Below are 11,851 nucleotides of genomic sequence, written 5' to 3'. Positions count from 1 at the left end.
GAAGTACAACGTATTCTCGCTCGTGGTGTAGTACCTGTCAGGCAGCATTACAAATAGGGCAACGAGAGCCGGGGGTTCAATGTGATATATTGACGAGTCTGAACTCGATCACTCTAGACCGTTTTCAAGGAGCGTGCGAGCTGAGCTGGTGTGATGATTTTTGTTATCTCCACTTCCTAGCGAAAGTATGTAGTTCTCGATATAGGTCGCGGCGCTACCTTGAATGTCCACAGTCTAATTTACTAGGTCCGAGTTAAAGACGGTGAAAAGCATCAGTGAGAGAGAGGAGCCTTGTGCCATTTTTACCTAAGGTGTTCAGCATGGCTGAGTTACCATTCTTTGATCTATGTTTTTCGTATCACTAGGCTGGTCTAGAGAACGGCTGTGCGGCCACAAGACGAAGTCATGGGTGAGATATTCCCAACCTTTCTGAATGTGCAAGTGTCATTGTAGACTTTGATGCTACCGCTATCTACGGCTTCAGGTTTGGGCTTGACCTGGACTCGCAACTCTATGATATTGGCGGTCTTCTCATCAATGAAGGGTCAAACTAGTTCTCCGGAGCGGCTTTTTAATGCCTGAGCGGCTTTTTGATACCGGAGCGGCTTTTTAATCTACGCTTTAACAGATTCGGTTCAGAGCTTGCCGTATGAGGGAATGTAATGAATTTCCTCAGATTTCCTTCCGCAAGACGCTCAAAAATGACCCAGCAGGACGATAATGACGACCCGCAATTCAGGGTCTCCATTCAAAATTGGCGGAATCTGTGCTCTCCAACCCAAAATTGAGGAATGCCTCGTCGCTTTCAAAACCCAGGCTCTGCAAAAAATCTTGAGCATTTGTGTTCGAAAACACAGTAGAAGGCAACCCCGCGTCACTGCCTACTGTAGGATGTTGCATATCGGTAATTTGTTGCCACATAGTCTCAAAGCCCGAAATACATGCAGCGACTGCGGGGCCAAGTTGTTCGTGCGCGTGTAGCGTGGACATGGCTTTTCTCCAGTGCCCTGGAACCACTGTTTTGAAGATGTCAGGCCGTAGCATGGCCGCGAGCAGATGTTGGCACGCTATATAGAGATAAACCACCCGATCCCACCAAGGTAGGATCCCAATCTCTGCTTCCGGGTTATAGCAATCGCATACTAGATCGACAATTCTCTTTGATGCTTCTACGCAGAGAGTGGCACAATCTTGTGTCATGCGGGCCTCCAGGTCAGAGTGATTTGAGGTCGTAGTCTGGCCTGCATGATATTGTGGAAGACAAAATCGGCAGAACGTTGGCCGAAACAGGTGGAGGCGCAAATGGAGAACGCTGAAGCCAAAAGTATGATTAGGTATCACGTTGGATGAAAAGAGCATGACTTGTACTGACCGGAGATTTAGAGCGATACCTTGGGCGTCGAGTTTGCCTTCTTGGATGGCAAGTTGGATATCGCAGTCTTCATCACACCGCAGCGGTGGTACCAGGTCTTTGACCAGATTGTTCAAACACTTGTCGATATGCATGATGGTCCAAAAATCGGTGTTTCGTAGCAGAGGTGGCAACCCCAATCTTTGTGCTACGGTGTTGCTGGTGGCTGTCTGTGAAAGGGAGATGTGGGTGAATATTTCGGTGAGCTCTAGCATTTTGATCTCGTGAGTGTTCTGCAAGGTATCTAGCTGATCGTTCCCCTGAGACGTTGAAATGACTCCGCGGACTGGAAGACTCAGGGGCGGAGATGGTCTTCCAAGTACGCACGCGTATTTCCTAATCAAGTCAGCTTGTCACATAGGAAGAGAACTGCTCAACCAATGAATAGAGGTGACGGCAGTGACCGATGATGTTGTATGCCCAGCTTGTTCCTTCAACTTGTTATAAGACTCCAAACAAGATATGTGTTAGATTTGATCAGAGTCGAACAAGCCCGTCATAAGAAGGAAGGTGAGAGCTAGCCGACTGCACCAGACACTGCCAATAGCGCCATTCATGGGCTCGCTTTTCATACCTTTCCAGCCATACACATTGTCTCCAGACCTTCCATCGTAGGCAACTGTCCAAAGCCGTATCATTAGATGGGAGGTTAAGACCTATGCTCAGAGCTATGCGGGTGGCCGAGCCTACAGTCATGTAGGCATTATGGAGATTGCTGGTACACGATAAGTAGGTGCCCAGAAGCAGGAGGCATTGGACAAGTTCGAGGGAACCTGGGCCCCATATGATAGTTTCGGGGCGCAGAAGCGACCATCCGCGCTGGAAAAAGGTTCGGCTCACGTCTATCCTCTCAGATGGCGGAACCTTTTCGCGGAGCTGTATCGACCAGGCGAAGACGAAATTTATTGTACTGATGAAGATCTTTTCGTCACAGTCAAGTTCACCACCACTGAAGAGGAGCTGGTAGGATCTCGAGAAGCGATCTCTGTCAAGAATGCTAAATATTGGGTCAAGGTATTGCCAGTATACGTCGACCAATTGATCAGCATGATTGCGTGGTGGAAGAGCGTTGTCTATGAGGTGAAGCGAGCCCTGGTTTGCTGGTGGCATGCGGTTGAGGTTTTCGCCGAATAAAGGAGCATCTAGCAATGGAATAGGGGCTAACTTTTTCTGGATAGGAAGGCCGAATCTGGTCTCTATGGCGGTCTTGATCCCATGGATGAACCCACGCGAGTCAGGGTCACCACAAATAGTCGCGTCGTGGGTTGAAAGCGATCTATCGACATCGCGGAGGGAGGTGGAGATGCCAAATGCTGCTGTGCTAGGTTCTGTCAATGAAGCAGGAGTCCGTGACAGATCCGGCGGAGCTCCATGGTTAGAGCTGGTTGTACAGGGCGCATATGAGCATGTATGTCGAAGGTGTTCCCTTTTCTGACACCTGCTGCATGCTGGAAAAATGCCGTCGCATTTCACCTTTCTCCTTCGGCAAGTGCTGCATGCAACAGACGTCTTAGGTCTCTTTGTGCGGACGGGCTCTGACATTGCTTATACCGATCCGGTTGATTTGCTTGCAGGTCAATCAATGTAGACGAAGTCGGCGGATGTCTCGGCTACTCATGGATCTGTACATAATTGCACGGAGAGGACCCGCTTCTCTCCGCTTACCTAATAGCATGCTCTTCTTCCGAGTTTTAGCAAAAGCTCGGGATGATAGTCATCACCATCCCGAGGTTTGGGAGTGGAGCTGATGTCTGACTCTCTAATGCTGATTAACATCCCAATATGTCTGGCCTTCAGCATCCGTCAGACGAAGTTGTTCTAAAGCCCATGGGACGAAAGCTGTGGTTTTGCCACTTGTAATCATCCCGAGCTACTTTGCTTCATCCCGCCTTTCCTATCTCAAGGAACGGAACCATAGGCGGAAGCTGAAAGGACTCATCAGTTGCTCACTGGCCACAGAGCTCCGAGACCGGGAGAAGTCTACGAGTTCTTTGCATAGACGATGAGGATATATGTATTTATTGAGCCTTCCCCCGAAGCTCCCCATGGAATCCAAGAAGTGACATTCGCCTCAGACTATAATTATCAAGCTTTATGCGTATTGTTGCTTCATTGATCGCCCCAAGCCCACGAGAGCATGACATGTTATCCCCCGGGATGCATAATGAGTCTTCGCCTCCTTACGAAGGGCGAGGGACAGCTGAAGATCCTTATGTGGTCAAATTCAAGCCCGAAGACCCTGCGAACCCAATGAATTGGTTGTCAGCCCGGAAGTGGCTGTACATCGGCATAGCGACCATTTCCGTGTTCGCGGTCACGATGACATCCTCAGCGTATTCGGTGTCGTCCAAAGAGATCACCCGCGAATTCCACAGCAGCAGCGAGTTGTTCTCCCTCGGAATTGCTCTCTACGTGCTGGGTTTCGCGGTTGGCCCGCCTTTATGGGCTCCCATGTCTGAATTGTATGGAAGACGACTGCCTTTTGTGCTCACGCTCAGCGCCTTGACTGCCTTCGTCGGTGCAACTGCAGGTTGCAAGAATATGGCCTCACTCTTGGTATTACGTTTCATTTCCGGCACGTAAGTCAGTTCCCTGTCTCAGGTGGGAAAATGCTAAAGATCATCGGCTGAACAGTTTCGCCGCATCTCCGCTCACCAACGCTGGTGCCCTGATTGCAGACCTGTTCCCTCCCCACAAGCGCGGCCTGGCCATGAGTCTATTCTCAGCAGCTCCCTTCTTAGGCCCTGTCCTTGGACCGGTCGTCGGAGGATTCGTCTCCATCACCGTTGGATGGAGATGGGTGCAAGGGGTGTGTTGCATCTTGGTCGGCGCCGTCTTCGTTATTGGGTGCGCCCTACTTCCCGAGACTTACGGTCCAGTGGTGTTGCGGCAGATTGCGAGACGACTATCTCAAAAGAGCTCTAAAGTCTACATCAGCACCTTTGACTTGTCCAACCAATCGCTAAAGGCTTCAACGGTGTTTTCCAAGGCAGCGAAGCGACCATGGGTGTTGCTTTTCTCAGAGCCCATTGTCCTGATCGCCGCCATCTACGTAAGCAATCGTTGCCTTAACCGATTGTCCATAGTGGCGACTATGGACTACTAATTTGAATCTGGCTGACTGGCAGGTAGTTGTCTATCATCTATGCGACAATATACATGCTTCTTCCTGCTTTTCCCATCATCTACAGCGAAGAACGAGGGTGGAACGCCGGCATAGGTAGTCTCCCATTTCTCGGCATCGCGGTGGGAATGTTGGCTGGCATGATTCATTATATTCTGGACGACCGCCTACGCTACCAGAGGCAAGGCAAGGATGTAACGCCAGAAGATCGTCTGCCTCCGGCAATGTTTGGCGCAGTTGCCCTGCCAATTGGCATGTTCGCCTTTGGCTGGACAACGTCTACCTCCATTCACTGGTCCGCCAGCGTCATTCTATCGACTCCCTTTGGGTACGGCTGCGTACTTGTCTTCAACTCCGTCCTCATCTACCTTGTAGACTCTTATACGATCTTCGCTGCATCGGTGCTCGCGGCCACGGCAATACTCAGAGCTTTGTTTGGAGCCGGGTTTTCTCTATTCACCTCTCAAGTGAGTGGATTCTTGCAGGTCATAGTTTCTGACTAACAGCGCCAGATGTTTCGAGGACTGGGTACTTCGTGGGCATGCTCGATCCCAGCCTTTCTTACACTGGTTTGCTTGCCGTTTCCATTCGTCATGCACAGGTACGGTTCGAAGATCAGGATGGAATGCAAATATGCACATGAAGCCACGATATTGATGAATCAAATTCAATCGACACAGCCTTACAGCAATAGCGAAGCAAACGAAGAGAATAAAGAATGAGCGATTCCAGGAGTTTGTATTGAGTCCAGGTTGCCCTCCTCGAGAGAGTCGTAAAAAGTGCAATGGTACAAAGAGAACATCCTTAATAATAGCATAGTGAGGTCCAAATTCTGACAACTAGCGAGGCCGTAAAGATGGCAAAGATTGCGCTACAATAAAATAAAAGCTTAGATTAGGGGGTCTATCACATCCAGGGTATTGCAACCAGTGTTGCGGAGTAGACGTCGACTTAACACCTGCCCAATCTAGCTAGCGCCAAGACTCGGACACTTCCTCGTGCAGCTCTCGGTACTCCGTACCTAGTTCCTAGTCCTTGATTTAGTTATTTTCATCAAATAGAGACTCATAATTTGAGATCCTGATAGTTAGTCACCATCTGATCTGCTCGCGACTCACCCTTTGGGCTCTGAACGCAACTGCAGACCCTACTACTGTACAGGAAACACAAGATTCGAGTATTGCTCTTGTTCATTCTCGATCTCCCGAGATCATATCTTGTGTCTGTATTCTTGCCATCAAGTGTTCCATTTTCACCTTCGTACAAGAAAATGGCCGAGTTTACGTTTACTCCTTCTCCTGCTACACTCTCCGCCGAAGCATTGAACACGAAATCGACAGTTGCACGGGTCGTGTTTTATCCCTCCGAGATCTACGTCGATGCACAGATCTCGCCGCCAGCAGCCAATCCAAATGACGACAACTCTACGGGTCCTTGGAGAGCCAAGGTTCAGACTGTACCACGACAGACAAAGGTTGCTCTTGACGAGCAGACCGTGATGTTGTTGTTGACAAAGGGCGAGTTCGGAAAAGAGATAGGACGAGTCGAAGCACAGCAGGTCGTCTGATTTTGTGATGCTCAACGGAATAAAGCTGAGAGCAATAACCACTGCACAATTCCGACTCTCCCGTCTTAGGCATTCTGATTCACGACCCACACACGAGTACTCGAAATGGAAGAATCAAGAAACGCACATTCATATAGATTTGGATTTTACAGCCCATCGCTTGAAGTATCATCCCCACGATTTATACCCTTTATATTTAAACGCCATCGTTCGTCCCAGCCTGGCTCCGACACCCCCGTGGCTACCTCGCTCTCTTTCTTGCCTATCTGGCTTTCTCTTCGTTCACCAAACAAGCCTTGCTGCTTCCTCAAAAGAATTGGATCGGTGCTCTCGTGACCTTCCCTAGGCCGCTCGTAGCACGAGAAACTAAAAATGTCTTTTGACCGGTCATTTAACCCAAGTGAGGGATCTACCCAACCATCGACACCACTTCTGATATCATCTGTGGACACAAAGTCAAGTTGAAGGGTGTGGTTCTTGATTCCGGCATACACCGTCGGCGAGCTCGGAGACGGACTCGCCAGAGAATATACACATCCTCGGTACCGTTCGGTGCGACGCACACGGTGACGTGATCTGATAGGCTGCCACAGTCTTTCGCCGTATTCAATGCTCGGGCTCAGGAATATATTGATGTCCCGTCGCGTTTTGAACGAGCTAGAGAGTGACGGCTTGGGATCCAAATCTTCCCGCGTTTCTTGAGACTGGGAAAGCTGTGCTGCCCCTTCGAGGTATGAATACGGCCGCATTCCAGGCATTCTTAGGTCATATGTTTTGAGACAGCCATTCTGCGAGCTTCCAGCCAGGAAACGTTCATAGCCAATGGGTAGAAGGGAAAGAATTTGTCCATCGTCCACCACGTCAACATATTTCGAAACCGGTCGATCAGGCGTACGTGCGTCATGGAGGTTGACGATACCATCAGACCAGCCGGACAAAAACAGCTGCCCAGGCTGGTTGGAGATGCCCTCAACGACATCCAAAGGTACCACTACATTCGAGCTGTGCCGATCATTGGAGGCACCCTCGGACGGGTCTGACCAAAACTGCGTAAAAGGCTGTTTCGTTAACCCTGTCGAGCTAATATCATAAACGTCGATTGGAGCGCGCTCTTTGCCTTCGAGGTACTGAAAACAGATGGCGAATGCCGAATCGGAGAGAAATTTTGCGCATATGATTCGATTACTGATGTCTGTCTTCGTCTGCAAAGGGACCTTGTCCGTTGGGTACACATCCCATGTCGTCTTATCCGCAGGAAACACAGGAAACAGGGAGATCCCATCATTGTTACATGTGGCAAGGAGAGGGGTTGGATCGTTGTTGACATCCATACGGTGGCACCCATAGGGTCCTGTATGGTATTTCGATTGCTGGTTCAAGTCCCAACTACCTCTCACCTCAACCCTACCAACGTCACTGTTTATTCTTCCGAAGATAGCCGTTTCACATCCAGAGTACTTCTCGGTCTGGGCAGGACGCAGTAACTTGACATCGATGATATCAAGAGTGGGGAAATGGTCATAGGGGCCCGTGAAAGACCTCCACGAAACCTCACCGTTCTCAATGATTCTCATCCTGAGCCTTCCAGCCGCACCCCATGCCAGGACCTCTTTGCGTTCTGACCAAGTCGGTCCATTCCACGTCTCATAGCAGTCGATAACTGGTCGATAGCTTGCTGGTTGCCAAGACCTGATTTCACCCAGGTCACCAGGATCCACAGGTGGACAGCATTCCCTTGCGACAAATGCTCGGCGATCCCATGCTCGAGATCGAGAGGTCAAAACACGAGCAGCCTCCCGCCATAAAGGGGGAGTCTCGATTGATGGAAATGACTTCTTGACGAAATCACGGAAGCAAATATAGTCATCTCTGGATACAATTTTGTGTAGTTTGCGATTGGTAAGTGAGAGGCTGATGATGGATGAAGCGGTGGGCAAATAAGATACGATGTGCTGTAACACTTCCACAGGGAGGCCGTCAATCATCTGAGCAGTACCTGTAGCATATATTTCCAGAACTATGATCTTAAATTGGGGGTCTTAAAAGTTGGGAACAAGTGATGATAGTATTTATTATCGCTATGATCAGAGGCAAAAATGCCACTAAGATACGGGACTTATTAAGATTGCTGCTTTATGCTGCATCAAGATTGACGTCATGTTGGGTACACAAGGCTGAAAAGCAGCCAATGAAACGAAGCCATTCTGCTTCGCGTTTTCTTACGTAATCACGCTCGGAATTCCTCTCGTTTTGACGACGCATGAGCAATTGTGAACCATCGTAGGCCTCCCGTCTCGACAATCATGGGCTGGTATGGCCACAATCAAAGCCATCGAGGCCAGATCCGTACATCAAATCCAGTCCGGTCAGGTCATCGTCGATCTGTGCTCAGTTGTCAAAGAACTGGTTGAAAACAGTTTGGACGCGAGCGCGACTTCCATCGAAATACGATTCAAGAACCATGGCCTGGATTCAATTGAGGTGCAGGATAATGGGACCGGAATCTCTGCTGAAAACTATGAAAACGTCGCGCTGAAGCATTTTACTTCCAAACTTTCCAATTATGACGACCTTTCCAGTTTGCAGACCTTTGGGTTCCGCGGCGAAGCACTATCGTCCCTTTGTGCTTTATCGAAATTCTCCGTCACAACTGCACAAGCACAGGAGGCACCAAAGGGGAAGCGTCTCGACTTCGATGGCATGGGGCGACTCAGCTCAACTACCTTAGTTGCTTGTCAACGGGGCACAACTGCCACTGTTGAGGGGTTATTTGAGAGTTTACCTGTGCGTCGCAAGGAGCTGACTAAGAATATAAAACGTGAATATGGCAAGGTGCTTGGCTTACTGCATGCTTATGCTTGTATCTGCGTCAATGTCAAATTTACGGTCAAGCATGCTGTCACAAAGGGTAAGAGCACGATCGTTTTCTCCACGAAAGCCAACGACAGCACTCGAGAGAACATTGCGAACGTCTATGGCGCGAAGACACTTTCGGCTTTGATGCCGTTGGATCTGACCCTGGATTTCGAATCAAACATGCCACATATGGCTCATAATGACACGTCCAGCGGCAAGCTACTTGTCAAAGGCCATATCTCGAAGCCTGTTTTCGGAGAGGGAAGGCAAACTCCTGATCGTCAAATGTTCTTCGTCAACGGTCGACCATGCGGATTGCCGCAAATTGCCAAAGCCATCAATGAAGTATACAAGTCGTTCAATGTTTCTCAGTCACCCTTTATATTTGCTGATTTCCAAATGGATACGAATGCCTATGATGTCAACGTATCGCCAGACAAGAGGACTATACTGCTACACGATGCGGCAATTCTGATTGAAAATCTGAAAACTGCACTGAACGAAATGTTCGAAAAGCAAGATCAAACGGTGCCTCAATCTCAGCCGCACGCGTCTAGATTGCCATCTTTCCGGCAATTGAACTTTGAACCGCGTCCTTCATCCACCTCGCTCAGTCCCAAGATCCAACAAGGGTTTGTGACGGCCAAGTCGATTCTCCAAGATGAAGAAGGTCTCGAGGAGGATACTGAGACTGCTGATGAAGATGCACCAAAATCCTTGATGCTTGAGCATTTTCGAAAGTTTACGAGCACCAGAGACGAGAACAGCGATGATGGTGAAGGTCGAAGAACATCTGAAAAGGAAAAAGAACGAAGAGCGAAAGATTTGGCGAAGAAGCTAGCAGAAGAACAAGGATTTGATGAAGAGCAAATGGACGATGAAGGGGAAGGATTCGAACAAGGCAACGACATCGATGCAGTCGGGACTACTCAAATTCAAAACACGGAAGCGTTACAGGATGACCCTATCAAGATTCATGTACAAGATTTTAACGCACGAATGGCTGAACAAAACGTAAAATCTGGATGCAAGGATCAACCAGCCTCGCCCAAGCATGGGAAAGAATCGGAGATCCCATCACTCAGCCAGCAATCTCACCAAGAGGATAAAGGTATCGTTCTCAATGCCTTCGAGCGAATGAGACCTAGGAAGCAGCCTGCAGAGCTTGCCACAGTAACGATTGGAGAAGAGAAGATCACAACCATCGTTGGATCTCAGTATCCTAAATCTCCAACTGGAAACGAATCGACGAGCGAGGCTAGAACCAATGTGTCTTCATCAAGGCACGAGATGCCTTCACCAGCAATGTTGAAGTTCTCACAAAAGTTACGCCGCTTTGATGCAGGGGGTGGTGATGATGGAGAAGAATTAAATTCGGCTGCCGAGTCAGGCTTCGACCAGAGTAGCTCGGAAGAAAATACGGACCGAGAGACACCAGAGTCGGATGATGCAATTCATCAGCTTGTCGAGTCTGATGATCTTCAAGATTCAGGAGAATCTGCAACTCGAGACGGGCCTGCTGAAGAAGACGACGATTCCGACTACGTGAATGAGGAAGAGAAGCAAAAGATCGAAGAAGCGCGCGTCGTGGAACTCATTCGAGCCGCTGAGGAAGATTCGGCGTTGGCCAGTAAGGAAAACATCAAGCGGGCCGCAAAGGCCCTTTCTGGAGGTCGAATTAAGGATTCAACGACAAGCACACTCGCGACAGTTGAATTTTCGCTAGATAATATAGCTCAAGGCTTGGTGCAACTCGAAAACATCAGGTCCACGACGGACGCGCTCAGACATCGCCAAGAACACGGCCATGTCGCCCAAGACCCGGAAGCACAACTCTCACTTACCGTGTCCAAGGGGGACTTTGCAGAGATGGACATTGTTGGGCAATTCAATCTCGGTTTCATCCTTGCGACGAGGAATGGCGATGACGGGGATGAGACCAGGTCAAGAACCAGGAAAGACGAATTGTTCATCATCGACCAACACGCCTCCGATGAGAAGTACAACTTCGAGAGGCTCCAGGCGGAGACAGTCGTGGGCAATCAGAGGCTCGTCCAGCCCGCGGTACTTGACTTGACAGCAGTAGAAGAGGAAATTGTGCTGGAGAATGTTGACGCTCTCGAGAAAAACGGCTTCCTCGTCGAAGTTGACACAAGTGGTGAGACTGTGGTAGGACGGCGATGCAAACTCATCAGCCTTCCGCTGAGCAAGGAGGTTGTCTTCAACACCCGCGACCTAGAAGAGCTCATCCAATTGCTAGCAGAGGCTCCAGGTCTTGGGACGGAAAGCAGACACGATGTTCCCCGGCCCAGCAAAGTCCGGAAGATGTTTGCGATGCGAGCATGTCGGTCCAGCATCATGATCGGTAAAACATTGTCCAGGAAGCAAATGGAGAAGGTCGTACAGCACATGGGTACAATCGACAAACCTTGGAATTGCCCTCATGGTCGACCGACGATGAGACATGTTTGCAGTTTGAATGCTTTTCAGCCATGGCTGGAGGGAGATGCGAGTTCAGTGGCGGACGGCAGCACTCTCGCACTTGGTGAGGCGTTACAGAGATTCGTATCGGAATAGTACCTTACATATCTGAGTATACAATAGAACGAGAAGAGGGAGGCAATAGATGGTTACACAGCCTCAGCCTGATGCTAGTCAATGATAATATACAACTGTCCTCATACCTACGAGTAAGGGATGGCCAACCCCATATCATTCCGGAGTCGTCGGGCGTGGATCTGCTCACCTGTTCATCTCTTTCTTGTGCTCCGGGAATTTCCATATTGTTGCCAGCGAGAGAATGTGGGATGCCGGAGCCACTATTCCCTTTTCGGACTGCGGCCAGTGTGATTTGCCTCGGCTCAACGGAGTCTCTGTAGAGAGAGAGGGAGAG

The 11,851-nt window shown here is 49.4% G+C and overlaps 3 protein-coding genes across 3 annotated transcripts; 1 reads left to right on the top strand and 2 right to left on the bottom strand.

The window, feature by feature from the left end:
* Positions 1-735: 735 nt before the first annotated feature.
* On the bottom strand, positions 736-2,858 carry PV06_03861 (uncharacterized protein; the record flags this gene model as incomplete). The annotated part of the gene is made up of 4 exons (XM_016404681.1): positions 736-1,312; positions 1,373-1,747; positions 1,986-2,792; positions 2,848-2,858. 4 exons carry the CDS (start codon positions 2,856-2,858, stop codon positions 736-738), a joined length of 1,770 nt encoding a protein of 589 aa, XP_016265686.1.
* A 3,377-nt stretch (positions 2,859-6,235) lies between these two features.
* Positions 6,236-8,089, bottom strand: PV06_03860 (uncharacterized protein; the record flags this gene model as incomplete). The annotated part of the gene is made up of 1 exon (XM_016404680.1): positions 6,236-8,089. A coding segment is annotated over one exon (1,841 nt), but the record flags the coding sequence as incomplete, so codon positions are not given.
* Positions 8,090-8,393: 304 nt separating this feature from the next.
* PV06_03859 (uncharacterized protein) lies at positions 8,394-11,660 on the top strand. Its single transcript, XM_016404679.1, has one exon. The coding sequence runs from the start codon at positions 8,416-8,418 to the stop codon at positions 11,533-11,535; it is 3,120 nt and encodes a 1,039-aa protein (XP_016265684.1). The 5' UTR covers positions 8,394-8,415; the 3' UTR covers positions 11,536-11,660.
* Positions 11,661-11,851: the final 191 nt, after the last annotated feature.

This window comes from Exophiala oligosperma, assembly GCF_000835515.1.
Source record: "Exophiala oligosperma strain CBS 72588 unplaced genomic scaffold supercont1.3, whole genome shotgun sequence".
Taxonomy (NCBI): Eukaryota; Fungi; Ascomycota; class Eurotiomycetes; order Chaetothyriales; family Herpotrichiellaceae; genus Exophiala; species Exophiala oligosperma.
This window is presented reverse-complemented; position numbering and strand designations above follow the sequence as displayed.

Coding starts and splice junctions, on each gene's coding strand:
- PV06_03859 (XM_016404679.1), top strand. CDS start 8,416: ATGGCCACAATCAAAGCCATCGAGGCCAGATCCGTACATCAAATCCAG.